General features: G+C 40.9%; 2 protein-coding genes across 2 annotated transcripts in view; one reads left to right on the top strand and one right to left on the bottom strand.

Moving 5' to 3' along the window:
• wdfy4 (WDFY family member 4) overlaps positions 1 to 17,397 on the bottom strand; it is a 38,734-nt gene extending 21,337 nt beyond the window's left edge. Inside the window, exons 1-34 of the mRNA XM_069144755.1 lie at positions 17,180 to 17,397; positions 15,538 to 15,795; positions 14,156 to 14,267; positions 13,307 to 13,431; positions 12,829 to 12,957; positions 12,492 to 12,681; positions 11,707 to 11,896; positions 11,249 to 11,409; positions 9,841 to 10,073; positions 9,618 to 9,757; positions 8,544 to 8,674; positions 8,174 to 8,275; positions 7,845 to 8,035; positions 6,134 to 6,864; positions 5,862 to 5,952; positions 5,564 to 5,778; positions 5,328 to 5,419; positions 4,987 to 5,197; positions 4,604 to 4,680; positions 4,293 to 4,511; positions 3,893 to 4,071; positions 3,571 to 3,802; positions 3,136 to 3,287; positions 2,945 to 3,056; positions 2,657 to 2,847; positions 2,395 to 2,547; positions 2,207 to 2,280; positions 1,690 to 1,851; positions 1,497 to 1,582; positions 1,304 to 1,400; positions 961 to 1,163; positions 479 to 645; positions 284 to 403; positions 21 to 200 (exon numbers count right to left, since the gene is read on the bottom strand). Coding sequence (XP_069000856.1) covers positions 21 to 200; positions 284 to 403; positions 479 to 645; positions 961 to 1,163; positions 1,304 to 1,400; positions 1,497 to 1,582; positions 1,690 to 1,851; positions 2,207 to 2,280; positions 2,395 to 2,547; positions 2,657 to 2,847; positions 2,945 to 3,056; positions 3,136 to 3,287; positions 3,571 to 3,802; positions 3,893 to 4,071; positions 4,293 to 4,511; positions 4,604 to 4,680; positions 4,987 to 5,197; positions 5,328 to 5,419; positions 5,564 to 5,778; positions 5,862 to 5,952; positions 6,134 to 6,864; positions 7,845 to 8,035; positions 8,174 to 8,275; positions 8,544 to 8,674; positions 9,618 to 9,757; positions 9,841 to 10,073; positions 11,249 to 11,409; positions 11,707 to 11,896; positions 12,492 to 12,681; positions 12,829 to 12,957; positions 13,307 to 13,431; positions 14,156 to 14,267; positions 15,538 to 15,795; positions 17,180 to 17,200 — 5,727 coding nt within the window. The 5' untranslated portion in view covers positions 17,201 to 17,397. The remainder of the gene's footprint in view (positions 1 to 20; positions 201 to 283; positions 404 to 478; positions 646 to 960; positions 1,164 to 1,303; positions 1,401 to 1,496; positions 1,583 to 1,689; positions 1,852 to 2,206; positions 2,281 to 2,394; positions 2,548 to 2,656; positions 2,848 to 2,944; positions 3,057 to 3,135; positions 3,288 to 3,570; positions 3,803 to 3,892; positions 4,072 to 4,292; positions 4,512 to 4,603; positions 4,681 to 4,986; positions 5,198 to 5,327; positions 5,420 to 5,563; positions 5,779 to 5,861; positions 5,953 to 6,133; positions 6,865 to 7,844; positions 8,036 to 8,173; positions 8,276 to 8,543; positions 8,675 to 9,617; positions 9,758 to 9,840; positions 10,074 to 11,248; positions 11,410 to 11,706; positions 11,897 to 12,491; positions 12,682 to 12,828; positions 12,958 to 13,306; positions 13,432 to 14,155; positions 14,268 to 15,537; positions 15,796 to 17,179) is intronic.
• A 2,783-nt stretch (positions 17,398 to 20,180) lies between these two features.
• On the top strand, positions 20,181 to 25,881 carry LOC138195048 (uncharacterized; the record flags this gene model as incomplete). The annotated part of the gene is made up of 10 exons (XM_069144110.1): positions 20,181 to 20,367; positions 20,965 to 21,100; positions 21,228 to 21,338; positions 21,439 to 21,571; positions 22,568 to 22,746; positions 22,893 to 22,966; positions 23,146 to 23,308; positions 23,416 to 23,498; positions 23,807 to 23,997; positions 24,411 to 25,881. Coding segments are annotated over 10 exons (1,746 nt in total), but the record flags the coding sequence as incomplete, so codon positions are not given.

Genomic DNA, 25,881 nt, shown 5'->3' with positions numbered 1-25,881 from the left:
AACCATAATAACACACAAACCTCTGAAATGTCCAGCGGGTACACAACACCAGCCAGTGCCTGCAGGAATGTAGGTGATACCCACAGCGGGTCTCTTGGCCGGAAGTTATGGAGGAGACCAAAAAACTGCATCACACTTGCTGGGATCTGCAACTCCCATGATGCATCAGTGCCAGACATGTGCCGCATTGGAGAAAAAGGCTGTTAAAGCAAAAAAGAAAATGTGTTACACATTATCAGTTTTTGTTGTAAAATACTAAGATAAAAACTCAATACATTTTTACCTGAGTGATGATGACTTTGACCAATTCCAGTAGGATTGTAGCAGCTTCAACACAGAGCTGCTGAGCAGGAGTGTCTGCTTGGCTGTCAATCAGTGACTGTAGGATATCATCCAAACGCATCTATATATGTCAGAAGAAGAGTATTAAGACACAGATGATAAAAAGATGAATTACTAAATTGAAAAAATGACCCACCTTTGCCTCTGCATTATGATCGGCCTTCTTCCCCAGCAGCAGAGCAGCCAGAGAGTCGTACATCTGAGGCAGGTGAGAGTGTCTGAGCAGCAGCTCCCGTAGAACAACGAAGCCTGGACAAGTGGTGCTGAGGCACTCATAAGACCACGTATGAGCTCGAAGGTTGTCTGGTAACAAGATAGAGATAAATGTAAATAAACATGTCTAAAATTAACATCACATTACTATACCTAAAGTTCAGATATTTATGCAAGTCATTATGAGGTTTATGAATGCAAAGTCATATTAAGTGATAATTCAAGTGTTGTTCAATACACTTAACTTGAATGTATCAGTATGTAAATACAATTCAACACCACTTTATCTAGTTTAATCAGAATTCTGAATCAAAATGACTATTTAATTTTGTTGAAGTGAAACAGGAAAGAAAATAATTAATTATTCCACTGCTTCATTGTGAGAAATTATTCAACTTTATGCACCCATGACAGTAACAGGTTCCTCCATTCCCTGGATGAGTGTTCCTGGGAGCACCCCCTCTCTAAAGATGCTCTGCTGGCCGGGACTCGACAGAAAGTGTGTGAGCAGGACGAGACCCAGTTTCAAGGTGGAAGGGTGTAGGTGAGGCTGAAGGAAGAGCAGGAACCAATCGCTGCCCAGGGAATCAAACGCTGCCTTCTGCTGACTGGGGGGGGGGGGAGAAAAAAAATGTGACAAAGTAATTCAGTCAAGAGTTCTGCCATAAACTTTATGGAAGATGAAATACCGGAAACCTATATTTTGTTTCCATTTTGGTTCGGGTAAAAAGCAACAGAGAGCACTCACTCTTCAGTTAGAAGGCTGTCAGAGTTGAGGATTTCACAAAGCACAAGCAGCATCTGGTTGCGGATCCAGATTAGATTGGCTGGACCAGAACTCTGAGCTACAAGATGGAGAAGAAGGTCTGGGTCAGTGCCAGTAACAGCCTGTGTCATCCATGAGACATGTAGATGATGTGTTTGTGTTTTACATGGTGTACCCGATGAAAGATCACCATCAGATATCTCACTGCCTTCGTTCATGTTACTGGAGGGAGGGAGTGTGTAAACCAGGAAAAGTCCAAGTCTGATCAAACAAAAGGACATATTTTAAAACATATTTACTCTTGAAAACCTAATTAATCTGATATCATTTTGACAAAATTGTATACCAAAAGAACTCCCTGGCTTTACCGGCTTATGTCCAGAGGGCTGAAGTGAGCCTTTAGGAGGGATGTGATGACACAAGAAATCCTCTTAACCTTCACAACTGTCACAGCAGGATCACAAAGCTCAAACAGCAGCTTTGATAGCAGGCCCATAGTGTGCATGACCGCTGCATTCCTGTTGCCACTGCTTGAGGATACAGCGAGAGAGACAGAGACAGCATACATATCAATCACAATCTGTTCCGACGGACAGAAAATCTAATTCAGGAATTTCATCCACGTGTTCATTCTTCTCTTCAGCCTCGGTGACTGATTCTGTTGAACGTTCCCTTGACTATTTCTGTTGTGTACGTCCATGACATTGATGACAAGCTGCTGCAGATGTTGACACAACAGCCGATAAAAGTCTGTCGTCACCCCTGAACAAGAGCCTCTTTATTTTGTTACATAACTTGTTGGCAATGTGAGTTCATTCTAAATTAGTTTAGAGCTACTACATATTTTGTGTGGTCTGGTCCCATGCTGATAACTGTGGAAATTACCTTGAGGATGTCAGGATCTCAGTGAAGTATCTCAGAACCGAAAGGTCCAGATTGTCTGATGTATTCTTCCACACCTGAAAACATGGTATAATGAGAGAGCAACATCATTTTAACAATTAGCTTTAAGCTAATTTTCCAAATAAATATTGAACGTTATTAAAACTGGTCCATTCTCTACAACTGTTTACCTCCAGGTCACAGAGCAGAGCCTGGAAAGCAGGTGTGTTCTTTAGGCAATCAGACTCACAGCTCGGCTCCTCTGAACTCGAGAGATACAGAACCAGCTGAAAGATCCGTTGGCTGACCAGACTGCTCTTAATCTTCAGCAGGAAAGCTAGCAGCTACAAGGAGAGCAATATAAGAACAGATCACACTGAAAGGTAGCAAACTTTGACGTCTGTTTACACACTATATGGTGTTACTCAAACGATTTTAAAAGATCTGACAGACCTTGTATCCACCGATGCGGTTCATTTCTTGCTGCATGGCAGAGTTGGTCTCCAGCACAGAAAGAAGAACTTTAACCGCTGCATACAAAGAGCTGTCATCTGGCGCCATTGCAACTAGACTGAGAATAACTGCAGGCCCACCAACATACAGAAAGCCATTGGATGCAGTACTGGGAGTGAATGTACGCACACCTAGAAAGAAAAGGCCAAGAGCTTAATAAATGTACCAATAAGAGGCATTTGTATAGCAAAAAAAACCCAAAAGAATAATAACATTTATTTTACCAACCAAAATGTCCAACCAGGGCTGCCCCTATGGTGCGAGCTGTACCACTCAGGTGCTGGCTGATGTTTCGAGCAAGGAACACAGGAGTTGAGTGATCCCGAGATGTTATCCCCATCTGTAATTAGACAGAAGGACTGCTACTTTGATATCAAAACAAAAAATACAGGTTCAACAGGGACTTATCTTTCCTTTACCTCTTTGGCAATCAGTCTGCAATCAACCTCATTGTAATCCTCTCTGATCTTCACAACAGTTGTTGAGGTACAAATTGTGGGGTTGATGACAAATGAGATCCTCTCCTCAGGAACCAGCCTGAGAGGGAGAGACTCAGCCTCTGGACCATGACCTGGGCAGAAAACATTGTGCATGAATGAAATCAGCACCATGAAAACATAATATCCTGCATGCCATGGCACTGAGAAAGAAACAGTATAAATATAAAAAGAAATACACAAAAAAATAATTTCATGAAGAAGCTGAAGATAAATCTTATCTTATTCTAGGATCATATGTTACTCAAAAATCACAACAAAATACATTAACAGATCCGAAACTCCAATCAGATGACTTACTGAAAGTACACACTTTAGAAATCTTGTGAGATTATTGCACAAGAGTTTGTGACATACCTGTGCTGCGCGGAGCCAGAAAGTTTCCTAAGTATATAGTGCCCTGTGTGTACATAACATCCACAGCCTCAGGGCTCAAAGCCTCCTCAAAAAGGTAAGAAGGACCAACTCGCCACACGAGAGCTGCATGCTCCTTCCAGGGAGCTGGTGTCCCTATCAGTCCGTACACATCAATCACAGCTGTGGGGTCCATGGAGACAGATTGACCAGGGAATGGCTGAATATACTTCATCTGACAGAAAATGGAGAGGCTATGATACATGAATACTGCATTAAGAGTTAGAATTAATTCAATAATGAGCTCCTCAGTCTCTCAACATACCTTTCCTGTCCCCACTGCCTTGCCGTTGAAGTAGGCTGAAGTTACGCAGCTCTTTTTCATGTCTTTGGCCATGACCACAGACAGATGGTGCCACTGACCTGGAACCAGCAGGCTGGAGCAGTGAAACCTCAGAGATGTAGGCAAAGAAGGGAGAGAGCAAACCTCTGGCTCCATCATATCTGGTAAACAAAGATGGAGAAAGAATCTCTGTAGTAGAAACTGACGATGAAACTATTGTGCAGTCCCACTTCAAACACAACGGAAAAGAAACAGCTGACAGTTTTGAAAAGCTACAGACCTGAACAAATTCTTCAAATTTCATTCAATCAAGCATTGTTATTTAAAGCTCACCAAATGTCACATAGGGGGCAAATATTGCCCCAACTTTTATCACTCTTACCGAGGTATGTAAACGCTTCCTCCTCAGTGGAGATGACCAGACAGCCATCATAGGCTGAGAAGGAGATTGACAAACAGATGTACTGTTGTTCAGTCCGGGACATGTGGCGAACCACTGTCAGCAGACGGATTGGGTGGGAATCACAGGCCGAACTGAACCTGTTGATCTGGAACCAGCAGGCAAACGAGAGGCCAGCAGTGGGAGGAAAACCTCGGCAGTCTAAAACACAAGACAGAGATGATTAGACATTTTATTATTGTAGATTTATTCACAAATATATAAATATTTAACATTTGGATTTAATCACTTACCTCCTCCAATTCCACCTGTTGAGATTGAATCAGCCGTCACTCCTTTCACTGTGGCCAGAGAGGGCAGGAAAAGACAGCTGCAAAGCAAAGACATTAGTGAAGCAATAATGTTTTTAACTCACTCAAGTAATTTTGCAGTAAAGTCATGATATGATTATTTTATGCATAGCACTTGTACAATTTTTCTTTAAGGCAGAGAAGGTAAAAGACACATTGACATGTGCTATAGCTCTCTTGGTAATAATCTATTTTGACTATTGTATGCATGCTATTTGTTTCTTTCCCATCACTGGATGATAACTGATGAGGCAACAATTAGTTTTAGTGAACTAGTCTGGTCTGTCTGATACTGTCGGACTAAACTCAGTAAAACCAGGACTCACCCATATCCACTCTCACGCATGTCAAACTCTACAAAGGCAGGTGAGGAGGACACTCGGTGTGGTCTGAAAGTGCGCGGTGCTGTCATGGACACCAGACTGATGATCTGGTGGACTGGGACTGCAGAACCAAAAGAGGTTGTAGATTGTAGGAAGCTGAAGGTCCGCTTCAGTTTCTTTACTGAAGATCCAGCATCTGTCTCTGTGCTCTGACCTGGTTTAGACAACACAACAAAATCGGATGTGTGGCCTGCTTCATGTCTGTGTTTGAAGGATTGAATCCAATAACAGGTAGACATAAAACAGCAGAAAGATTAGGTGATTAAAACAAAACAAAAATATACCATTAGAAACAGGTGGGTTACATTTTTGCTGCACTTGCTCAGCTGTTTTGCATTCCAGGCACATGAGAGGTTCCCCTAAACACAGGAACTTTCTGAAAAGGAAAATAAATGTATGTCAAGTACATAATATTATGACACATACATTTAAAATAAATATTAAAAAAATAAAATTAAAAGGCCTCGTTATTTTCAGTAAAACAGCGCATGAGTCTGAACCTCAGACTTCAAAGTCTGACCTGAAGTCTGAATGCGTGATGGCCTGGGAGGAGAGTTTCTCCAAGATACGTGTCACAGGTAGATGTAGCGGGTGGTTTGGATCCAGCAACATGGTCTTACAATGGGCCAGGAGTGTGGAGACCAGCCCTCCCTCGCACATTATCTGGCGGTTTCGCTCAGATTTGACCATGGCCTGAATGTGATGTGCCAGTGAGAACTGGACCTCCATAGAGAGCTGGAAAAGAGGAAATTTGTCTCATCACGTATTAAATAGTATACAACATTAGGCACTGTTACATGTTCAGTCTAGAGAGCTACCTGTGGGTCCTCAGGAGTAAACAGGGATGGAAGGAGAGTCATAATTACTCTGATCGCTCCTGGATGAATGATAATCGGATCACAGGTGAACCTAATTTAAGACAAGCAAAAAACACAAAGGAAAGAAAAATATGGGTCAATACTTATGACATCACATACAAACCCCTGTTTATTCCATTCATCACTACAGTTTACATATGAACGTAGAAGAAATGCATAATATAACAACATGGCTGAGTCTTCGACCACTGCCAAATTGTTAAGATATCCACCTGTACTGTGACTCTGTGCAGACTGTGGGACTGCTGGCTGCTGTGTTTCTGGAACTTCCCTGTTTGTCCTCCATGGATTGAGGACCTGATCCCACATGGACAGGAGGGGATCCTGAATATACTCCTTCATTCCTTGCTGTTTCATTTAGTTTCTCTTTATCTACTTCACACTCAACCTCAGGCTGTACTCCCAAACTTAACTCCTGAGGTGAGTAGGTCCCTGTGGCGAACTGGTCGAGGTGGGAGAGCAGCCTTATACATGTCCGGAGAGTGACAGGCATATTGGGCTGTGCTGTAATGGAGGGAGATCCGGGAGAACCGAGAGCTTCTGCTAACTCAACAAACTGGTGAAAGCTCTTTTCAAGATCCTGGTTGTCCTCTGCAGTCCTGGGACAGGAGCACTTTTTTCTATCCCACTCCTGTCTCTTAGGGACTTCAGTGTGGAAACAGCCCAGCTGAAGTAGAGCCTCTGCCAGCCTTTCGTAAAATCCACCCATCTCAAAATGGTGCGCATTTACTGTGTGAAGATGCACGACCAAGGCCAGGATGTGTAGAGTGAGGAGGAGGAGGTCCAGCAGCGGTTGATGCCCCAGGGACTTCCACACGTCTCCCTGTGGAGGGTCCGACAAGGTTCCCTCCATGTCTATCACCAGAGACAGCAGTCCTGTGAAGCCTCCTGCCCTCCTGAAGGCGTCCCAACTGTTGGGGCTCTCCAGCACCCTCAACACAGACTGAAATAAAGAAGAAAGGAGTGATTTGGAAAATAAGTACGTGGACTTACCAAACACATTTAAGCTGGATAATACATGTGACGAAGCAGATTCTGCTTATGATACTTGACAGAAAAGGTTTTTTTGGTAGAAACCAAGATTTTCTCAAAGTCTTGGCTTTTAAAAGCTCTTCCTAGACAATTAAAACAATGTCATGAAAAATAGATGAAACATATGGATAAATCATAAATCATTTCTGGTAACTAGTTTTTGGAGTTGAACAAAATCACATTAGCTTTATTCAATTTAGAGAGTTAATCCATCAGGTAGGTAATGTGTGAGACAGAACGCAGAGGGAAATGTGATTAACTGAAACTGGAGTAATCACAATGGCTCTCAACACTTGCCAACCCAGGTCATACCCAATCTGATTGCCACCTGCTATAACCATGTTAGCACAAAGAGAGCACAAACATGCGCACGCATGCACGCAAACACACGCACGCACGCACGCACGCACGCACACACACACACACACACACACACACGCACACACACACACACACACACACACACATCAGTACACACAATATCAGCAAGTAAGTGCTCTTCTTGCTGCTATCTATAAAAATGGACACATTCAGTAGGTGTGTAACTTAGTTAGGCTTAATCACATCTCTGTCCCATTCACTGATCTGATAGAGGTGGTAATCTTCAGAGTGCCACAGCACAAGGCTGCTGGCCTAATCAAATCGGTCCAGAGTTAACAGCTAAACCAGTTTTAGCAAATCAATCTGCATTTGTCTATAATGTAATTAGAGTCCCACATGCTAAGAAAATAAATTCACTAGCTTATTTTGTTTTAAGTACATTACAATTTGTTAGGATTTGATGTACAGGGAGAGACTACATTTACAGCTCAGTGGAGAGCGCTACATATAAGTGTTTCTGGGTGTGTGTGCTCTTGTCTTTGACTGGGAGAGCATGTAAAATGTAGGTACCTGCAAAAGGTCCTGCTTTAATCCAAGTTCCTGCTGTGTAGAGGAGCAGAGGGCTCCGATGGCTGTGCTCATGAATTCCTCTGGGTTAATCTCAGCCAGCTGCTCCAAAATGCTCAGAGTGGGACCTCGATACTGATCGTCATCCAAGAAGATCTTTATGTAGGGAACCATACCGTGGTCTCGCACTGAAACTGAAACATGTGCAAAAAACAATACACCCACATTGTGTAGTCTTAACATAAATGATAGAAACAAAACGGTTACAAATGGGACCAGAGTGAGGAAATTAAGTAAAGAAACTGGACAAGAGGTGACCATATATTCTGTACCTGTGTTTTTGATCGAACGCAAAGTAAGGTTTGACACAACTCGAAGCATACAGGTGGTGAGCAGTCGCTCACTGTCCTCCACACATGGCAGCTGCTGAGAATCTAAAGAATGTCAGATGAAAATTACAGCATGCACATTCAGAATGAGAAGATTTACATGCTAAATTTGGCTGCTTAGCTCACAGGCCCGAGTGCAAAGGTTCATTTCAATTTTATTTCACAATGACTGAAAGCTAAAGTACAGCTTTGTGACCAAGTGTGTCCCTTAATCAAAAGTTGACTGTAATGATGTGTCATGTGTCAAACAATCGCTGTCTGCACTTCTTAGGAATACATCAGAAGATGAGGAAACAAATTTGCTGATTCATACTTGTTTTAGGGGAGGTTAGGACTCCAGCCTTCCTGAGGATTTTAGCTCTCCTGCGAAGTTCCACAAGCAGCAGCTCCAGCAAACCCCAGTCACTTAGCACCTCAGCTAACATACCACCGTGCACAGTCATCCTACAGAGCAGAGGAAATTGAAATCAACCTACAACAATAAATTATTTTAGTAAACAAAGCATTTTTTGTTTTTGAGCATTTACCACAAATGGTGCTCATCATTAACTTAAATTAGCAACTTCAACCTGTCATAGCTTTAAGCATTATGTTTTCAGATAGTCCTTTCATCTGACCCACGCTCGTGAACGTGATATTTCAGGAACGCCTTGAGCAAATTTCTTCAAATGTGGCACAAACGTTCACTTAGGCTCAAGGATGAACTGATTAGATTTGGTGGTTAAAGATCACTGTGACCTCAGATAACACGACTGTGGCCACAACTAAATAATTAATACGCTAATTAGGACACAACTTCGCACATGCCTAACAGGATCAAAAGCTGAAGTGATGGCATTTCATATCCAAAAGATCAACTTCCCTGTAACATCATATTGTTCTGCAAAAACACTTTTGTGGCCTCAACACCATAAGTGAGGAACAGAAACCTTGATTGTGACCATATTTTACATTTGGTTGGATACTGAAGTGGTGCCACTGCTCTTGAGCATCCAGCTTGAAACTGTGCTGATTGTATCTTCTGTGCTGTCAGGTTGAAGGTATATGTCATGCATCCATCTTTGCAGAAACATCCATATTTGAAGCATCGTTTACTGCCATGGCAACATCTTTGTCTTCTATTATAATCAGCTTAATTGGCCACATTCCTTCAAAGGCTTCACTTCATAGTAAGTGTGGACAGACGTGAATGTAAACTGCAGTTTGACTTGTTGGTGGAGGCATACAAATGTGAGAAGTAATTCTAGTTCTAAATGAAACTAGCTTTATGAGTGCACTTGAGAGAGTGCAACTGAGAGAAGAAAAGGATAAGTTTAGGATAAAATATTTTAAGCAGGAGTATCCTGAACAATTCTGAGAAATACTGTTACCTACTAGCAGTGCTTACCTGTGAAAACACTTGAGAGTTATTACTCCAAATTCAGTCCCTGCAACTCCACCGGCCAATGTTCCAGCCCAGCTCTGCTTCAGCACACCCAGCAGTGCTCGCAAGGTCTCATGGGGGATGTAGTTAAACTTAAATACCACCTTACGGAAACAAAGTATTTAGACCTTGTATGCAGGTTGCATTAAAAAATTTAAAAAAAGATACTTTTCTTTAGAAATCATACCATCTGTAGCATTGAAAAGAAAAATGTTTGGACAGGTGCCGGTTTATGCCACACACAGGCAGCCAGCTGGGCCATCGACTGGACAGTCCACTCCAACAGGAAGAAGTTGGCTGGATCCCTCTCCCATATTGTCTGTAGGGTTTGAAGAAGCTGGCAGCACAGCAGAGAGTCCCGGGAACGCAGCAGGGAGTTCTGCAGCAGGTAGAAGGCCTGCAGGTTCTTTACTGCTAAACCTGGAGACATGGGTAAGGAAACTAAAGAGGATCAATAAACTTAAGTTTTCAAATAATGTTTCAGCCCTGTAAACTGGTCATATTGAATAGAAAACAGTCTAAATGAATTGGGAGAGAATGTACTGTTGTGCAACTCTATCATAGACAGCACAGCAAAACAATATCAGCTTGAGGTCAATTTAGCCAAAAGATGTTTAAAATTAAAGACTTGATTTATCAGATGTTGTTCAAGGTCAAACAGTCAATATCATAGAAAAATAAACAAATACCCAACAACCTTTACCACAGAGCACATGCTGAATCTCACAAGCCAATTCAGTTATACATACATAGATTGACTGAAAACAAACAGAATTACATGCATGAATGCATAAAAAACATGAATAATCTGCCGTGATAGAGTTGGTATGCTACATTGTCAAAATATTTAGAGAAGGTCTTAGATTTGAGTGCCAAAACACTTGCGTTTGCTGTGAATAAATATAAAGGTGATTAGTAATAGGATTCATTTTCACACTTATTCAAAATTGTATCAGAACCAAATAAAGTCAGCATAAAACAGTCCCCGACCCCCCTGCTATAAACAGATCTACTCCTTGATGTGATGGATGGATGGATGTTGAGTGTGTGTGTCTGTGTGAATGCTTGGGTGGCTATGTGTGTTTATTATGGACACTCTATTTATGAGTGTTGGATAGAGGTGTGTGTGCATCAATGATAGATGACTGGTTGCTGTAGGCCAGTGGTGAATGGATGTGGGGCATCCTAACAGAGTTAGAGGGGGAGCCTCCACTTCATCATCCCAGACATAATCACCTCAGCTTCCTGTTAACCTGAGGGGTGTTGTGCACTGCAGCGGGGTAGCAGTATGGAGAGTGGGGAGTCAGGGTGTGTGGGAAATCAGGGAAAGGGGGCGGTGTGTTTTGGATGGGTTGTATGAGGGCAAAAGTGCAGAGGAAGGATGAACTGTGTGGTCCTTTTGAGGAGGGGCATTCCCCTCCCTCAGTCTGTCTTTGCTGAGCCATGCAAAGGATACTAATTAGATGGTTTGGAGAGTGCTTTTGGAGGGAATGATTCAGACTTTATCCTCAAGGTACAATCAACTGTTCAGAGATAATTAGGAAGAGGTGGCAGGAGAATAGCGGTGCAGGACTTATTGAGAGGACTTGACCTACCTTTGGTGAGTGGCGGGTCGAACCTGAAGCCTGGAGGCTGGGGGTTAGTGACACAAAGAGCCACTTTCAGCTCAGCTTTTCCAAGCAGAGTGAAAGACGCAATCAGAGCCAGCAACTCCTCCACAGGCTGAAACTGATCCAAGGACACACCCTCCTCACAGCTTACGATCATATAACAAGAGACAAAGAAGTTAGATAAATAGCAGAGATAAATAAAGACTGACTCTGAGAGCAGTACAATACAATTTATTGATATGGACCATTGCACCCTTTGAAGTAGCTGTACACCATGAAATTCCACTTAATTTTCAAGAATGTCTTAAAAATAACCCACAAATTTAATTCTTTTGATGCCTTATAATTTCTTTAGAGAAGTATGTCCTCTCTAAACATATTTCTAGACTGTTTTATTTACTTCAAGTCCTTTTCCTTTTTCTGGTTATGACCTTTAAACTCACCGTTTCAGGATGTTCTCAATGGCCTTGTAGCCATTGTTGGTGTCAAACTCGATGAAGAGGGCTGGGTTGAGGTGATAGGTGTCTCTAATGAAGCTAAACGCGGCCACAGCCACCTCAGCCAGCAGGGATCCTGAGACGTCAGCACTGATGTGCAACAGGTTCTGGATGCAGATACGCACACAGTTCTTCTCTAATAAGGAAAAGGCAGTTCTCTTTGTTAGTGAACTTGCAATTACTCAGAGATCAACAGTACAGCAGTGCGATAGTGTCCGCACACTCAGAGTTTCCAATTCAAGAATTGTTTGAACAAGTAATCTTTTAACTACACTTCTCTGTCCTCAACCAGGTCTAACTACTGCAGAAGTATGATTTCATAGCAAAGAGCTGTGCAGACTAGGGAGTGAAATACCCGCCTGAAAAATGCTGGTATCTCCTTGATATCCAAAACAAATCTAAGTAAAGTTGTTCGCACCGGAACATTTGAGTGAATTATCCGAGGTATCATGTGAAACATATTTGCAGTATGTCAATGCTGGGATGTGTGGTCATGTGTTTCTGTATAATTAACTCGTTAGTGCAATAAATCTGTCTGCACAAATAACTTTCACAAATAAAATTGAATTATGGACTCTCAAAGCAGTCTGTTTTCTGATGTATTTAATACTTTTCCCAATGTGTTGAGTCTCATGGGTGAAATGATGTAAAAAAAAAAAACTAAGAAGCAAAAGAATTGTATGACTTTAAGAGAAATGTTACTTATCCCCATTAGTTTTGAGTTACCTCACCTTGCAAGCTTGGGACAGTGTTGCTTGTCGCTACAGCAGAGACCGCTTTGAGAAGGTGGGATGCCTGGCGCCTCCATGGGGCGCTGGTCTGATCCCACAGTGATGTGAGGCCAATGATAAGACACTGCAGTTCCTGAGTTTCTACCAGACTCTCCACATTGCCTGGCTGCTTACAGAGCTGAATGAGAACCTGAAATGGGCAGACGAAAGAAGTATAGTTTGAGGAGAGGAGAGCGCTGTTGAGTCAACGCAACACTGAACAAAATGTAAAGCGCAAACAAAACCATCAGGGAAATAAAGGCCATTGTCTTGCAAGGAATAATCAATTGTTAGTAACCTGTGTTAGTGGCTCCTGAAAGGTGTCTTCTATGGCCATATTCTCCTTTTTAGCTGGAAGGCACACTAGCAGGTACAGACATTTCACCAAAGCAGCCGGAAGTCCTGGGTTTATACAAGACATTACATCCTACAAACACACACAAACAAATCAATGTTCAGATTTTGAAGCATTATCTTAAAAACAATCAAAGTAAACAACGACAAATTTAAGAATAGGAAACTCAGGAAAAAAAATATCTGATAATTACAAGTATTTACAATATTAAGGACAAAAAAACAATATTTTTGTGGTTTTGGTCATTTTTATTTGTAGTAAGGCTAGGCTTGATTACCATAATTATGACCATATTATATTGGGCTTCACTTTAATATGGGTAATTTCCCCACAAAGAAGTGGGTCCCATTCAATTTAAAACAGTTACCAATTCAATAACACTGCTTAACTGAAAGTACAGACTTTGTAAATAATCACTCACTGAGCTGTCGCCTGTGAGCAGCAAAAGGGATTTCAACAGAAGCCATCCCTGACTTTCATCTGTTTCACAATTTGTGTCCTCACTAGGTTTCTTGAAGAATTGCACCACCTCTTCCCGAGCACCCTCTGAAGATGCAAAAGAGATTTAGTGAGCCATGATCACAGCAAGAGTGTTACATAAGTGCTGATTCTTTTCACCATCTGCTGTCACAGAAATCATTCAAATATAACTGTAAATTCAGATTTCAGTAAAAATATTACCATAACTGTTTTATTTCTATTTCTAGAGACCAAATTTGCATTGTGTTTCTGTCTTAAGAAATAGTTTGGAGGCTACGCAACAATTTCTATTTGGTCACTTAAATAACATCGGTATGCACCTAAGAAAATGACTAAGCCTCAAATCAAGAAGAAAATGTGACACTTTTGTTGATAAAAATAGTTATGAAGTACAAAACAGCTACCACATGCACAATGTTAGTGCCTTTACCAAAAGTGATACAAAAGCTGCATCAAGAATGAGAACTATCTACTTCTCTATAATTAACTTTCTCTTTCCTACATACAGAAATAGATTTAGTCAAATAAACAACCAACAGCAGAAGGGCCCGGAGTAAGACGGGACAGAAACATGACATATAGTCATCAATGTAAAACCAGAGAAACAGACATTTGGTGATTCCACTATTTGTGAAATTATTGAATGTGCATAGAAAAATTAAAAAATAAATAAATCAGTGGAAAATAACAAAAGCATACAGGAAAAGCAGAAGTAAGTAGAGGGGGTAGAAAGTCCCCCCTCCTGGAATCAACCATGGTGTATTTGCTGATGTGAGCATGTTCTTAGTACCTGCTGGCCTTTCTGCCAGTCTGTTGTGGACATTATGGATGACAGTGTCACCGGTAAAAGCTGCAAGCCCCTTTATGTCCAAACCTTCAAATCTGCCACCATCCTCATAGACCTGGGATCAGAGAGGAGAGAGTCTATCATGCTAAAATACTGGACAGCAAAACCATGCATGCTCTGAAATGTTAAAAAACAGCACATGCCAATACTGATTTTCTCTAAATATAGTGGAAAACTTGAGTTCGGTTTTGTCCCCACTATTTACCCATTTAAAATCAGAGCATAATACAACACAACAAAATACAGCCCCTAAAATTACAGAAGAGTTTAATTGAGACCTTTCGGAAAGACTTTCAACCAAAGCTGAAAAGTGTGATTTAAATTTAGATTTACTGCAGATAAGTTGTATTAAACTGTATTAGTAAGGCTTAGCTCCACTAATAACCTGGCAACTGAGTGTAAATGTAAAACATGTAATTGATACCACAAAATGTTCTTTGCTGACTGGCTTGTGCTGAGTCGACTATTGTATGTCCTCCTCTGTAAATTACTTTATGTCAAGTTAAGGAAAGCATCTCTGAATTTGCTAATTCACTACATATAAATAATAGAAGCCACTGCATACTATACGCTCCTTTCACTTCCTTAAGAGGATATCATATTTCACTGAGTTTGCTGTTCTTAAGTGAGGCCCTACATTCTGGTCAAATCTCTGGTCAATAGGTTTTTACATACACCCACAAATATAGACATAGCCCGGTCGGTGGTGTTATACATACATACACACACACACACACATGGATCAGTGATGGAATTTAAAGTGTGTCTGCACACACGGGTAAAAAAAACACAGGAGGTTTCTTCACAACTGTGATGCCATTCAAGCATGGAGAATAGGAAATTATTTTTCCGATTAATTAGAGTGAGGACTAAAGCTCTGGATCTGAAGCAGTTTTGTAATTCATGTGACAGGTCTGTAAACTCAAGAGAGAAACCACACATTGGTTCAAGGGGATAGTTTGTGATGGGACCAGCTGACAGCCAAACATCTGACTGCTGCCACATGTTGTTCTAATTGTTCATTCATGTGGTTTGGAACAGTTCTGGAGACCACATTGTCTGTAGACATCCACTTAACCTGTTTAAAGTAGACTATTAGTTTGAACTGTTGCTTTGCATTAAAATACCCTGGTATGATCTAATAATGTTTCTTAAGATGATACTTGACTTATTTGTTTTTAATTATACTAAAGAAAAAAAATAATTTAATTCAGAATAGAAAATAAATAACTTATTTGATTAATGACCTGCAAAATATAAGTCTGAAAATAAATGGATGAACAATAATAATTAAATATGCCCAGGCTTGTCCCTGTGGTCCATACCTGTAGGTAGAGCAGCAGGGCTTGGACCAGATGCTCCTCTCTCTGCTCTACAGGAACATGGTCAGTTCTGTGGTCATGGTTTGAGCATGTGTGAATTCCCAGCTCCTGAAGCTGCTCTCTGAGCACTTGTAGGAGTTGAGGGTTCCTACAAGAGCCCTCCACTTTCTCCGCCTTCACCTCCACAGAGACAGATAACTCCCCCGAAGCACTCAGCTCTCCCGTTTCCTTATTGATCCTCTCCCCTTTCACATTCTGGCCCTGGAAAAAAAAGAGAGGAAAATCTTCAGACTGCCCAATCTTTTTTTTTCTTTAAGGCTCATGAGGTTACATAATCTTCACAATATAATTTAATTATTATGTCCATGGTCTGTCACACTTCCTCAGTTCAATTTGTCCCAAACCGAACCTTCTTCCCTCCTCCCCTGAGCACATTGTCTTGCATTGAGAAATCAGCAGACAGAAGGGCAGTCATGTGGCATTCCCATTAACTGGTTATTAACCTCTGTGGGGAATCGGCAAGCAATAGTTGCTGTCCAACATCAGTAATTGGAAACATACAATGCCAGTAAATGTCACATTAAAAGTTGTATTTCTTTGTAAAGCTTCAAATTCACAACTTCCAAGGCAACTTTTAACATTGATTTTAACACTCTTTTCAAAAAAAGAGGCCATTTTCCTGTGCAGTGTATTGTCACCAACAGTAACAAAGATTTGAGAGATTGTTTCAAATCAATTCGATTTTATTTCAAGAATAAGATCATGATGCAACATGGTCCCCAAACACTTCACAATAACAAAAGAACATACAGCAAGAAAAGAAAACAATAAACAACCAAATTAAAACATCAGTGTTAAAAACAAATGTAGCAACGTAGGCCTATAGCAGCATAACTAAGGGATGGTTCAGGGTCAAGTGAGTGAGCCCTGACTATAAAATTGATAACAATTATCCTTTGTGTAAAATGACAATATGACCATTTTCAAAGTGCACATATGCAAAAAAAATGGTAAATTAGGACCTTTAACTTCCACAATCAAACTGACGTTACTTTAATAGGATATAAGGTGTCGACGCTCACTTATCGCGGTCCTAATTTGGACACTCTGAAACAATTCTTCACACAGGAGGCTGCTAATATAAAAGTTATACTTCTGTGTCACACCAAGCGAAGAGGTATGAGGATGAGGTGTCCTGCTGCCAAGCAGACATGCATGACTAAGGCTTATCTAGAATGCTGTTTCCTCATTTTTTTGAGACATGCACTCATGATGAACGGGGGACTTTTTAGAGACAGAGAGTTTAACAGATTATCCAGAGCCAGTAAATTCAGTTAAAGTGGTAAGTGAAGGCAAAGACAGCTCACATTCCACAGACATTCATTGATACTTTGATGTTTTCCCACGAGAGAATGTTCTGCACGCCACGTGAGAGTGACAGCAAGTGCAAAAGCACCCAAAGTCGCGCCTTACTCATGAAAGCAACACACCCCTCATGTGAGTTTTTCACTCACATACAGTCAAGTATGTCAAAGTAGAAAATGCGTATATGATCACAAGTACAGTAAGAGTTCTCCTCCCTCTGATATGGTTTTCAAAAGGAAAATCAATCTTGCAACAAACAGTTAAATCTTCATATTCTTACCTGCACTTGTGTGAGAGCCATTTAGGAGTTTCCTGCCTCTAGGAGAACGTTGTCATCTGTGTTGTGTTATTCCAACTGAGTAAGCGGTCCGTCTCTGTTCCCATGTCAGGGGAAAAGACAAGCAGAAACCTGCTAAGACATGACTAGTGTAGACTATGCAGACCCTTCTGTAAAACTACCTGCCTCTTACTAATCTCCACTGAGAACACTGAACTTTGAACAAGCACAGCAACTCATATAAGCTGGTCCAGGTCATGTGCCTTTTTACTTCCTGAGAGAAGGAGAAGTGAAAAACAGTTGTTTGGCTGGTTGGATGGGGCCCTCCCACTGCAGCTCAAAGAGTCCTTTATCTTTTTATAGACATGTCATGTAAGGCTATCATGTTATGAATCACCAAAGAGACCCACAAACATGGTTGATGTGGATAAACTGAAGGCTCTGAATTATTGGTGAAACAATTAGAAATAAATTGCATATTGTCTGATGATAATAACTGGAATGACAGGCCTGTTTTATCATGTTTAAGTAAGTAAAGATGAAAAAGCAATTCCACATGTAAAATATAAAAAAACACAAGCAAGAAGCAAATATAAAATTGCTAGAAGTTGGGACGAATCAAGGCAAGAAAGCATCAATAAAATGCTGGAAATAAAAGAAAACAGGATATTCAAGAACATGCTTGCTCCCCACAAGTCCACCAGTAACCCTCTGGGTGACCTAAGAGGCTGTGTGGACCTCAGCAGCAAACTGTTTAGTGACTTTAAAGTAAGTAGGGTTGTACAAATCAAGGCAGAATTTTACAGGAAGCCAGTGTACCAAACCAAGGAACGAAACTCTAGCAGCATCAGAAAACATACCAGATTTCGTGTTAGATCTTGCAATAAAAGCCAAACCAATTTAGCGCAGTACTCCAAATTGTGATTTGGGTGACATTGGTGGCATAAAAAAATAAAAGCAAAACTAACATAGCTAAACAGCACCATCTTGTGACTATTCATGATACAGAAATGTGATGTTGGCAGCCTGATATTGAGAGGACGGCTGTCTCATTTACAGGCAACATTAAAACGTTAAATGGTCTTTCAATGAAGACATTAAAGCCATCATTAGTTGTTTAGTTTTCCTCAGTAGCATTTTATTTTGTGGTCACTGAAGCTAAACTAAGCCATTTTCAGTATTAGTCATTCATCTATTTTTGAAAAGTCAAAATGCCTGTTATGGAAGGAGACTTCAAAATTACAAAAAGAAAAAAAAAAAAAAGCTATACTCACTGTCTCAACTGGACGCGTGCTAAGTGTTGCCTGAAGCCAACCGAGCTTCAGCTCAAGTTGTAGCTTGCAGCGTTAACCAGTGCTTGAAGTGGAAAACAATATAAATGCCATTACTCTTCTAATTCACGTTGCTGTGTGTATCAGCCGCAATCATCAAATCATTAAACACTACATTCTGAATATCTAAAGTGAGTAAAAGGTACTAGGATATTGCCATTGTTCACAAGATAAGTTTATTTATTTATTATTAGCATTATTATTATACAGCTGAACCATGTATGAAACAGTATAGGGTTTTTAATTAGAAACTAAAAAAAGGAAGCCACATTTAGCTGTTTCCTCATAAATGAACTCAAGAGAGACAGTAATCATGAGGTTAAATTATCTGGTTGAATATTTTATAGTTGTCGTTTGGAGCCAGGGAATTTTTTTTTGAAAGGTTTATGTAGATACTTAGGCAAAAAGCCAATAGAGAAAAACACTGAGAAGCGAAACAGGTAAGAGTCACGTGGTGCATTCTGAGTAATAGTTAATTTAGGGCCATGGAGGCCTGTACCATAAAGTGCGATTTGCAATTATGGAGGTAACTTTTCAGAACTATGGAGGTCGTTTCACTTCTTTCCGGAATATATTTTCAAGGTAACTTAATACTGCAGAACCAACTGAGGCCCGTACTGCGACCTACAGAGCAGGATTTGCAGTTTTCAAGGTAATTCGGGTTTAACTCTGGATTTTCAGTAGGCCTACTACGAAGGTGTTTCACCGACTACTAGTAATGTATGTTGCACACATAAACTCAGCAGGGCCAAGATCCCAAATTGGTAGGTGGTATATCACTTCATGGAAAGTGGTGCCTGTGTGGTATGGCACTTCGACTTTTGGTTTGCCATATCACACAGAAACGGTACGTATCCCTTTCCATAAAGTGACATACCACCAACCAATTTGGGATCTTGCCGTCTCTCCATAAACTGCCAGAGACCAGTTTAAGACTGTACACACTTTTGAGTATATAACTGATGCAAGTCAGTACACAAGAAAAATAAAAAAGTCACGATACACCAAATAGTAAAATGTAAAAGTCCTGTTACTGGATCCTGGTGGGTACCAACAAAACTTCGAGCACTGGCGTTATCTATATCTGACAAGATGTACAATGGATACACATACGGACGTTATCCCTCCAAGGTGGAAAAAACAGCATTTTCATTGCAGGCATTGTCCTAAACGCATGCAATCTCTAAACACTGCTGGTTTAAGTCTCATCGTATTATTTACCTGTACTTATTGTGTCATAAATCGCACTACTAAATTAACCCTCAAATCTGCAGGGGAGCGTCAGAGGCAAATATTAATTTCCTTTTCATCCACTTTCATTTCTTCTTTTCATTTTCTGTTTACATTCAAAATATGTCCTGTACTCTAAAATGTTTTCAAAATAAGTCGGAAAATAAAGTGTGTTTAGTTTTCTGTAATGTTATGGCTATTTTCAGTACATACCGTGCTTGGTATTTGCTGGACGAGGTATCATCTTATTTATGGAGACCACGTGCTTTCTTGACGCGGTGACATCACAAGTCATATGACCCGCTGCAGCCAATGAGGTGCCCAAGGCGTGGTAAGCCTCAATCACTTTAGCACAATGAAAGATCTCACTTACTTCACAGCGAAAGATGATCTCCCCTCTCACTTTACACCATGATGTTGTAGCGCGTCTTTAGACGAGCTGATTTCGTTTCGCCTTGCGGTTTCTGTCGGTGGAAAAAGTCAAAGGCCGCCTCTGTGCACCCTACATAATGCATCCAATGCCTGTGAGCTCCGTTTGCGGCGGAGACATATTTGACTGTATACAGAGAGGAAACATTGAGCAGTGTATACACTTCGTTCAAAATGATCGATCAGTCCTCAAGCAAAAAGGTAAGGTTCAATAATATACAATATCAATCAAAAATGTCGGTCGTTGTTGATGTTTTATTTCTTGCAGATGTGTTTAACTGGAGGCCACAAGTTCCTGCTGTGTTTCTGTCAGCAGTGTTTACCCCCTCCGCTATCATAGTTCCTGGTTTTTGCATTATAAAGCCAGAACCTTATATACCTTTGTGATTAATACCAGTCCTTTGAAATCTATTGCCCGGCTAAGTTATAATGTGGAAATGTTGTAGCAATGGGCAACTATAATTTTACATTATGTTATTATACACTTGATCATTCCTCAGTGCCTCCTGACGTGATTTTGTCATAGTGCCATTGGGAAACTTAACTCTGCTGCAGCTCCTCAGTGAGATGGTCTGGCAGGGATCCTGTGACAGACAGATGGACAGATCCCTTGACAACACAGCACAAAGTCACATTGTGCTGAAGGAAGCCTAACCCCAACTCCAGAGAGTTTTAACGAGCAACAGGCTGACAGAGCGTGCATTTGTGTCAGGCTTATATTGTTAGTAACAGAGACTGCAGATCAGTTTGAAGGTCAGCATCTTCAAACCTGACTGTGATGTGTTTGTCTTCATTCAGGCTGGGGTGGTTTTACCCCGCTGCACTATGCTGCCCTCCATGGTAACCGCTCCCTGGTCGACCTTTTCCTCTGCTCTGGAGCTGATCCTAACCTGACATGTGACGCAGGACAGACAGCCTTTCATTTTGCCTGCAGGTGAGCAGCAGCTACATATTTAGGTCATGTCTAAATTCTTGAGGTGACAGTGTGACGTGAGCAACATGCTTTTTGTTCTGCTACTTGGTTCTGTAATAAATACATCTAACATTTGTATTGCCATCAGGCAAGGGAACATTTACATCATACATCAAATGATGCAGTATGGAGCTGATCTGCGCCTCATAGACCTGCAGGGGAAAACATTACTGCATCATGCAGTTACTGGGGGCAACATGTAAGTGAGGAAACAGCACACCACTTTTTCAGTTTTCCATCTTGTATCTGTCACACAGAACTCTATTATGCATAGACTAACTGTTAGTTGTATCTCCCAGTGTTGCAGTGCACTATCTGTGGGAGACAGGGATGTTCCGGTTCTTGGACTCAGACATTTACCAGGTGACGCCACTTCACCTGGCTGCATCCACAGGCAACACAGAGGTGGTTCGATATTTGCTCAGAGACCAGGTATGAGTCTTTGCTCTCTCACTCATTCACATGCTGTAGTTGGCCAACAGTGTTATACAGAGCTATTATCTTAAACTTTTTATTCCCCATCTAAATATGTTTATGGTAACATTTAGTCAAACAAAAATGATGATGATGATGATGATGCTGATGCTGCCACAGAATGAAAATCAACATGCAAAAATGTACTGTGACTTGACACAACTTTAAACCACCTTTTGATCATTGTGTTGTTTCTCACACATTTAGTGTATGGTCAAGATTCACACCCCATAGTTAGTCATAGGCAAATTTGCTGTGCTGAGAATAATAACTGAACACATTGCAGCGCAAAATAGCTAAAAGCAGAAATGAAAAGATCATTGCTGAGAAAAGACAAACATTTTGCAAGATATAGGCACAGCTTTTCTGATCCACTGGTAGCCCAAACTAGAGCAAAAAGTTAGTGCTGAAATTGATCTATGTTGGTTTGTTTTTTAACAGCTGACTCCTTTGGGATATTGATGATTCTTGCTGGATGTATAAAATGGCAATTGTTTGCTGACACCTTAGCCACAACAGTTTGATAAGACAGAGGTATATAAGGGCTGTCTTGCTTTAAGATTGATTTAAAGTCTCTATAGAAATGAAACAGTGGTGCAGATGTGCGGTTTATACAATCCTACACACAGCCCCACAATAGAATATCTGTTGATTCAAGTCTGTGGCTATTTATGTCACGGAAGTTTTTGGGGCCGTTGAACTGTAATCAGTTATATTAAAAAAGTTTGTGATAATATCAGGGTGGTTCACATAAACAGTTGAATCCAGTAGGACAAATCTATCCACATAAATGTACCTATTGCCCAATCCTCTTTTTAACAAAGAAAATCTCAGCTCATATACTTGGGAATTGGAAAAAGAGCATGTTAATCCAAAGAGGCTTTGCAAAACAGGGACGGTGCAGTTTTTAAGAGTTTGTAAGATCCTTTCACAGCTGTTTTATTTTTGTGTCAGAGGTGTGCTGTGGATGCAGTTGACCAGCAGGGAGCGACAGCGCTTCATGTTGCAGCAGAAAGGGGTGGAGTGGAGGTGTGCTGGACACTGCTGCAGAGAACAGGGTGCAGGATGCTCCATCAGAAGAACCACAGCGGCCTCACGCCTCTAGATCTCAGCAAACAGGGGAAAACATTTAGGTGAATCTGCTGTCACTAGAATCGTGGAGAAACACTGACTAGCAGGGGACAGTAAAACCCCTTAATACCTTTTAAAATATCAAGTATGTTTGCTTCTTCTCTTGGGATTATGATGCTGATTAATACATTTCTGTATTTTTCTCTAGGCATCAGCAACTCACCAAACTACTGAGTCGGTACATTAGTGAGCCAGTACACCACAAACCTAGAGAGTCTCATGGTAAATATCAATCTGTAGTTTTCACAATTTATCTAACAGTAAAAAACAAGGATAACGATTATGTTTATATCAATGGTCATTATAATAATACAGCTGTGGCATTAAAAGTGCTTTGTGTGTTTATATGTTGAATTTACTCATGTGTTGGTTCTGTTGTGTTACGTGTTGTTTCTCTCCAGTTTTATACTACTGGACACTGCTTTTTCCAACTCTGACTGGAGCTGCCATCCTGCTGATAGCAGCCATGTTGGGAGGTTATGGAGGGCTAATCTGCGGTTTGCTCTTCCCTTGGCTGGCCAGAAGCATTTTCACACAGTACCACCGCATGACCACATACCAAAGGTTTGAAAAAAATAAATTGTAGTACATGTTAAATGTTTATCGTTAAGTTGTCATATTTTACTATTTGTTATTTCTCTCTGTTGAAATAGAATTTATCTTCCTTCCAGGTTACCGAACCCGATCTACTTGGGAACGCTCCTCGCTGGTTTATTCCATTCTCTTCTCTGCTTCTATGGAAAAATGATGCCCAATATCCTTAACAGAGGCTGCACGTGTTAATTCATATGCCCATCCATGTTTCTTGATTTTTCTGGTTGTTTTTGCCCGGAAAATGTGTGACATAAAGATCTAAATGCTGGTTGGTCTGTTCGTCCATTCAACACTTTGCTTGAGAGAGGGAAATTTCAACTAAAGGTTTGATTGTACTGAACTTGATGGTGGCACTCAACTCACACAAGGAGGACATTACTGATACTGCTTTATCAATATTAAGATATCCATAGTAAATGTAGCAAATGTATTTTAAGATGATATGGATTCATCCTTAACCTTGTGAATGTGTGTGGCCGACCAGTGCTTTGGCCCAGGTGTCAGTGGTCCATTTCTCCATAGTCCTCAGTTTGTTCTGCAAGGTTCTGACTCAGGACCCCGGGACACTGGACAGAGCAGACGCAGATCCTCGGTTCTCCTGTATCGCTGACCTGGTGGAGAACAACCAAAGCCCCCACAGGTTCTGTCCATACTGTGAGGTAAGACATTCACACTGGCCAAGGGTCAGAGAGCCACAATGCTTTGCATACTTCCATATCTACCCGTGTATCGAGCTTTCTGTCTCAGTCTTTTTAATATCTGGATATGTTCACAAAGCCTTTCTCCTATTTGTATGTGCCCTCACATGACTCCCACCCAAAGTGACACACCCCCTGCTAATAACACAGGTGTCACAGCAGCTTCGTAATGCATGCCCGAAAAATAATTATGATGAGTAAGTTACTGTGAGCTCATTTTCATCCCATAGTGAAAGCAACCTTTTTAAAAAAAGGTGGATGTAAGGTTAAAGATAGACATTTCCTAGTTTGTGAGTCACATCATACCTAAAAGTTGAATTACTTCTTTCTACTATTTTGCTCTCTCTCCCACACACTCTTTGTTTTCCTCGTAGTTGTTTCAGCCGGACTACACTAAACACTGCAAGCTGTGTGAAGTGTGCATTAAAGACTATGACCACCACTGCCTTTTCCTCAACCGGTGCGTCGGCCGGGGTAACCACCGCCTCTTCCTCTTCTTCATCCTCTCCATGGTGACTGCCCACCTTCTTTTTGTTGCCACAGCAACAAGTTACCTGTACAGCAAGATGCCTGCAGGCAGTCGCAGCCTTTCACTGTGGCTCGCATTGCTAGTGGAGGAGTTCTGGGTCGTGGTCATATTGATTATGAACGCACTGACGCTCCTTTGGGAGGCGTGGCTTCTGACCGAGCAGTTTGATGCTCTCGCCACGGGAACGACCACCTACTTCAGACAGTGTGAAAGCTCAGCTCGACAGAGGTCAGTGGGACAGCGCTGGGTTATAGTGCTGTCGTTTCTGCTGGAGGGTCGAAGACGGGTGGGCAGCGGACAAACCAGAGAGGACAAAACTGCCATAGACATTTAAAACTGTCCAGTACACAATTGTCTTGAATCTGATCTCATCAATTCTCACTTAGAAATACACATCGTCGGTTTACAGAGTCCTTGGTGTGCAATGCATTTTGTGATAATGTCTTCTGTAGATTCAATAACTCTCTAATGCCATTTAACATCTTGTACTTGAATGTAAATCTTACAATATCTTAATATATTTTAATATTTTATAGAGTAGATTCTCCAGTCACAAAGTGGTGTGCAAGATAACCACCACTAAGATTTTAGACCTTCACATAGTTTTTAGAGACCTCACTGAACACTTTTAAGAGAACAGTATTTTAATTCACTTGTTGCTTGGTTACATTAAATAAAAGTTTGTCATGGTGTAAAGCTGTCGATCAAAGTTTATGTACTCATAACATTAGCAGGTCCTGTGATTAGCTTGTGATAATTGTTAATAGCAGGTGCACTGAAAGACTTTGTTCCTAACATAATGTCATTACCTCTCCAACCAGCACCCAATCCTTTGTTTCATGACACTTCCTCTGCTCTCACTAATGGGCCATGCTCCTTTCATGCCTTCAATTACACACACGCTCATTTCCTGCGTGTCCCTCAGGACCATATTTCTAGATTATAGATGATGTTTCCCACACCCCTCACAGGCTGGTGGGTCTGGACTGTGAATGGCTATGTCATGTGATATAATTTAGTGTCTACTGTACTGCTTCTTGTGCATATGGAGTGATTAAGTTGAGCACATGTAAGCCTGTGAAACCGAGTGCTTTTACTGTATTTCTCTGTCAACAAATCAGTGTTATTGTACTCAACTGGCTGCCACTTGTCAATATTCCAATATATTTAATACATACCAATGTATTTTATCTGTGTTTCTTTTGGTTTCCAAGATGATAACTCATTTGTGCCATGATGTTTTTTTTTATTCTTTTGGAGAATATGTTTAATGAAGAAAACTCTGTCATTTATAAATAAAGAAACTTTCTGTTTTA

This window comes from Embiotoca jacksoni, unplaced genomic scaffold (assembly GCF_022577435.1).
Source record: "Embiotoca jacksoni isolate LCO1_2020_lvr unplaced genomic scaffold, fEmbJac1.0.p SCAF_12, whole genome shotgun sequence".
Lineage (NCBI taxonomy): Eukaryota > Metazoa > Chordata > Actinopteri > Embiotocidae > Embiotoca > Embiotoca jacksoni.
This window is presented reverse-complemented; position numbering and strand designations above follow the sequence as displayed.